This window comes from Lepisma saccharinum, chromosome 4 (assembly GCF_977018435.1).
Source record: "Lepisma saccharinum chromosome 4, izLepSacc3.1, whole genome shotgun sequence".
Classification (NCBI taxonomy): Eukaryota; Metazoa; Arthropoda; class Insecta; order Zygentoma; family Lepismatidae; genus Lepisma; species Lepisma saccharinum.
The window spans coordinates 15,968,606-15,974,605 of record NC_139232.1 but is presented as its reverse complement, the minus strand read 5'-3'; the positions used below and the strand labels follow the sequence as shown (position 1 = coordinate 15,974,605).

The window sequence follows — 6,000 nt, the reverse complement described above, 5'->3', positions numbered from 1 at the left end:
CAGGCACCTGGTTGCAAGTGTTAAATAGGCCTACATTCTGACTCGGGTGCCCCGGAAAAATCTTGAAACACTAAGGGAGAATTCACACGCGACACGCGACACGCGACAAGCGACACGAGAGTTTCACACCAAAGAGACAAGCTGCACGCGACATGCGACATGCGGCAAGCGACACTTGTTTCTTGCTCAGTTCGCATGATGATACCGATATAATTACATTAATCACACCCGAAAAAAACGTTAACTAGAGACTGTAAATTTGTGCAAGGTATTGAAACTCGGGAGAGGCATGTTGTGCATGAGAAACGGAGAAATGATATGCACTGAGCTCAAACTGTATACGCTAGACTTTCCAGTCTGGATAAAGCGAAGACCTAAACACTAGAGAAATGATTCTCAACCTTCTTTAAACCTTTCCCGGTATTTTTTTTTTAAGTCAATGCCCTTAGCCCAAGAAATTTCCTCGTAAATATCTTTTCAATAATTAAGATTTTATGCATGAATTAACATATACCAATGAAATTAAATTTTGAAAAATAAATTCTAGCATAATCGTAAAGAGTAATAATGGTTTGTTTACGTGTAGGGTTTTGTTGACAAATATAAAAATATGGATGACGTTGTAACGTCCCGGGTTCGATACCCGTTGGAGGCACAGGGCAGATCCAGTTCTGATTAGTCTATTTGTGCATAAAATAGACTTAAGAAACGAAAAATCACAACTCAAATATGATATTTGATTGTGTTATTTGACAACCACTTTCAGCAGAACCTTTGGCAGCTCAGTATAGTTGATACGAGGGCCCGGCGGTTGAGAAACAATGCACCAGAGTATTTTACCACTTACCACGTTGACTAATCTATTTTGTACTTAAGTGCCTCTATGAGCTGGCTTTTTAAAATAATAGCAATCACATCCTAAATACACCAAACACGGCCTCTTTACACAATGTTGAAAGAAAATTACGGCAGATAACTGCATAAAAAAACTTGATATAGCGTAAAGAACGTTCTGTTTAAATATTAAAACATTGTACATATCGATACTTTACTATATCAACAAATCCGAGCTTTAAACATGCTGTAAGGCCTCCGGTTGGGCTCACTTTTAGAGTTTAAATATAGCTCGTTGGAATGAAGCATTCACTGCGCATACGCGAACAACAAACTGAGGCGACACGATATACGGTATTGAGAAAACGGCACAGTACGAGTGACACGCAAGCGACATGAGACACGTGCAGCTTGTCGTGTCGCTTCGGTTCGAAAGGTTCAATCGATTACTGAGTGTTCGCTTGCAAGCGACACGTATCTCTTGCAGCGTGCCGCGCGTTGCGTGTTTCCTCGGTGTGAATTCTCCCTAAGTGAAACGAAAAAGTTTGTGAACCCGTGCTATAGGAGATTTCTGTTTTGACCTTGTAATGGAAACGTTAGGCATTAAATGAAGTGAAACCTTATCCATAAATCCAAACATGAATGTTGCTTTCTGTCGGTATTTACAGAATAGGACACTGAACGTCGCAATGGAAGATCTGACGTTGTCAATTTTTACAATATGAACCATAATTTCCTTGATCGATGTGGAAAGTGATGTTATCGTACTAGATGACTAAAAAAAACATATTTTCAAATCAGTTTACAGAAGTACATCCGTTTAAGAACACACACGTTTAGATTTTTTTACTTACCAAGAAAAAGTAAGAAATTCTCTGGCTATCGACCAGGTGAGTTGTGGAAAAGATTCCGAGCTTTCGAGAGCTAACGACGCGTCGGTCTCATTTCCTACCCTTAAGTTGAGAGTAACGTTAGGTCTCGAAAGTTTGGAATCCTTCTCACAACTCATCTGGTTGATAGCCCGAGAGAATCTTTTCATAATTCTTTGCCAGGAAAGCTATAAAACTTACCAAGAAAAGTTTTGTGGTTAAAATCCAAACCTTACCTTAGTGCTTTGTTATCTGTTTGACCCACAATTAAACTAATCCATTATCATACCATGTAGCGCACTCTTTATCTGGCCTGTAATGTAGAAAATAACACCTTTCTGAAAATTTGGATACTCGTAGGCATGGTGTCGCGTTCTTGATTTAATATGTATAACAGTTTCAGCAACAATGTATAGAATTCAGAGTCAGCATAAAATAAAGAAGTCAGATGTTACAGTTTTAACACGTAATTGGTCCCCAAATATCACTTCCTGAGTAGGAACTTCCCCTTCAGGATTTATTCGATCTCACACTTCACTCATGAGAAAGTCCACGTCGGATTTCCAATGTCAGAAAACTTTCGGAACTTGAAGGTTCAAGCCAATAGGAGTGTGTTCCAGCCCGTTGAATATCTGGAAGAACTCTGGAACAGCGTCGTATTGAAAGTCCTGGAAGTCTATCTCGTTCTGCAGAGGGATGCCTCCTTCTTTTCCTTCTAACCAGTACGTATCCATGATTCCTTTGCCCTAAAAAACAACCATATGGAAGATTATACACACAAAAGAGATTCTACGCGTGTTTTATGATGGAGCATTCAAACAGAATATGCATAAATATACGTATATTATCTTTGGATACAGCATTGGAAATACAACGTGTCCCAAAATGATTATCGGAGTTTAAAACAGTTGAATGTTTATATCGTACATGTACGATAAGACCGGCTGTGGAAGTTTGCTACCCTATCATTTGTTTCCCACCAGTCACAGCGGTGTAGCGTAGGTGTATAACAAGATGGCGACTCCCGAGCAGAAGTCTTTTTGTGTCATTGAATTTGCAATGCGCTGTCCTGCTGTTTCAGTTCAGCGAGCTTTGGAAGTGATCCTCCGTCCGATAACAACATTCGTCGATAGTTTAATAAGCTTTAAACAACTGCATGTGTCTGCAAAGGGAAGAATTCTGGAACTCCAAGTGTGTCGGAAGGAAAGCTCGAGAAGCATTGGATCGGATGGATTTGTGCGTGTCACGAAAGGTGCTCACATTGAACATTTATAAGATACACTATGTTAACTTATTGAGTTGTTGTTTACTCCCATGTAAGCTGTGTCATTGTACCCCACATATAAGGGAAATTAAACGACTATGAAACCCCGATAATCATTTTGGGACACGCTGCATAATGTATAGGTTTTATACATGTTAAATGTAGATATCAACTATTACTTACGTACAGAAATTTTTCTTGCGAAAAAAAACAAACAAACATAGATAATATTTATTTTAGGTTCAATTTGTGGTCAGATAAGGTATTCGGGACCGGACCTACAGTTTAAAATAGAACATACTCCAACGTGCAATATACCTCCACTGGAAATCCAGCCTAAGATCACTAGATTTCAAGGCTGTAGCGTTGTGAAATAGAGACCAGGTTATACAATAACTGATTTGGAAAAATAACGAAATAATTTATTGGGGCGAAACTGTCACAAACATCCGGATATTTCTGCTTTGACCCCGTTAGTTGCAAATTTAGATTTTCTTTGAGGGTCCCCGCAATCGAGTAAGAGATTTGTAATCAAGAAGTCGTGAATTCGATTTCCGATGACACACACTTCGGTGTTCAGTAAATCCAATTCTATTGTCTTATTTGTGCAAACTTTTTTTTTATTATTTGACTGTCTGGAAAAGGAAGCTGAAGGGTCTATCTTGTGTTGCTCGATCCCTTCTTGTTTGTAGGCACATAACGGTATCATCACTTCTGATATTTGGTCATCCATTTGGGGAGGGGCAGGTGTCCATGTGCCTCTCTCTTAAAATCCGCTAATGGGTGCCGGTAAGGGGTATTAGGATATTTTTAGAAGGATGTAGCCTCCCCGATGGCGTAGTGTGAACGTCGTCACCTTGTACTGAAGGGGTCGCGGGTTCGGTTCCTTGGAGGAGGGACATTGTGGTTCGGATCCCACTTTAAACTGTAAGCAGTCCCGATTATCCTTTCTGTGCATAAAGCAGACTTAAAAACAAACTCAACATCAACAAGAAGGGTGTAAAGGTGAGTTCAACATCAAAATATTGATAAATTAGCCCTCTGTGAAAAATTTAAGGAATATCTCAAGTAAAACTGAGTGTAAGAAGATGTACCATGTGTGTAGTTTTCCTACATGGTAAGACTTTTCTTGAACAAAACCCATATGTTTTCAGACCTATGTAGCCTCCTATGCTATTTGACACGATGTATTCATGTTGGAGACCGTATCTCGGGATGAAATGTGCACATGGATTGAAATTAACAAGACTACTGATCAAATCTGAAAGGTCTAGACAGTGGTTGTTAGTCTGTGGTCCGCGGACACTCAAGTGCCAACATACCCTTTCTGAAGGTCTGACAAGAGTTAAGAAAAGGTATGAGTTTTATACTGATCGTTAAGATTCGAGTGTACAGTCATGGAAAAAAGTTCTTCCCCATAAGGCTTTAATAGGAGCAAGTAATGCAGGAGGGTAGGCAACACATATTGCACCCTTCGATGATCGGGTGATTTTGCCTGTCTTAACACCGAGAAATGTGTTCCACGCGAAGGTCAACATGGCAGGAAAGCAAAGAGGGTCACGTGACTATTGGTTACGTGGAGTGTTGTGCTTCTCCACGTCCCCAGTTCTTGATCCACATTGCAGAAAAAGTAGAGCTGCATGCAATATATGAAAATAGGTTGTTTTCAACTACACGCTTAATTATGATTTTCCCAATTGTAAATCTATCAGACGTGTCTCCCTATTTAGTCGGGACAGTCTTTTACTTTGAATTCCTGTTTGTCATAGGCGTAACTTGACGGGCGCAGAAAGGGCATTTGTAACCCCCCCCCCCCAAAATCAGGTTTCTTAAAGCTGCTAAAACAGGAATTAAATACTATGACTTGACGCGTCCAAAAAAAGTATTATATTGAAAGATTGTTCCCAAATACGCAGATAGCAATTTAATACTTTGAAAGTGTCTCAGATTTGTTTATTATGTCACATCTTAGTGTGGCACAGGTCTACTACAAAAGTGGAATTTCGTAACAGAAATATGAACCCACTCCTTTTATTTCGTAGCCGATTTCATCTTGAAACTGAAATTAAGAATATTAGTTAACAATGTCATTGGTAAACAATAAAAAAATGTGTTAGACCCAATTCTTTAATACCTTATCATAATCTTTATCGCAAGTTTAAATTTTGTTGTAAGTCCACTTTATGCAAAAAAAAAAGAGGTAAAGTTCTCACCTGTGCTTAGCGCTACGCCATGAAGTCGTATAGGGGGTGTGGGGGTAACGCCCCACACTTTCTTGATTCGTTCGTGAGTGGGGGTGATGTGATCAGCATCACGCCACCCCACACTTTCTTGATTCGTTCGTGAGTGTGGGTGATGTGATCAGCATCACGCCCCTGACCGCCTTTACCCCCAGGGTTTCCCCCAGGTACCCATGTCATTCGACGCTGGGTGGGCGCTGGGGCCGCTTCCAACGTTAGAAAAGTTCCCGGGCTTGAACCGGCCGGGGATCGAACCCGGGGCCTATAGCATGGTAGTCAGACGCGTTACCGACTGAGTCACCGGCACAGATAGACTAATTTGAAATGCATACAGTTTAAAGTGGGATCCGAACCACTATGTGCGATCACCTGGTATCGTACCCGAGACCCCTTGATTACAAGGCCTTACCACTACGCCATCAGTGAGGCGCACACAATCTTTCTATTTCGACCTTTTTAAACCTATATGTATCATATAAGAGGTTGTTTAACGTTGCTATGCCTCTATGGATTATATTTAGCCAGTATTCGAGCACATAGCGTCAGGTTTCATAGAATATAAGCTTCTCTTCCATGTTTATGGTTTCCTGTCTGCAGTAGAAAAACTGGCAGGTTCCCATTGCTTTTCTTTCAATAGCCCTGAGGGAACTTCAAGGCCACGACGATAAAGTGTTCTACGTGCAAGGACGGGACCAAATCATACGTCAGATAGCTGTGTTCCTCCTTATTTCGTACGCCATTGATAACTGGAACACGTGACCTCGTCTTTGGTAGAGCAGAAGCCTGCTTGCTT

At 40.6% G+C, this 6,000-nt stretch overlaps 1 protein-coding gene across 1 annotated transcript in view; it reads right to left on the bottom strand.

Moving 5' to 3' along the window:
- Positions 1-208: 208 nt before the first annotated feature.
- Positions 209-6,000, bottom strand: part of LOC145987102 (uncharacterized) — a 115,015-nt gene continuing 109,223 nt past the window's right edge. Inside the window, exon 13 of the mRNA XM_083121577.1 lies at positions 209-2,449. Coding sequence (XP_082977703.1) covers positions 2,273-2,449 — 177 coding nt within the window. The 3' untranslated portion in view covers positions 209-2,272. The remainder of the gene's footprint in view (positions 2,450-6,000) is intronic.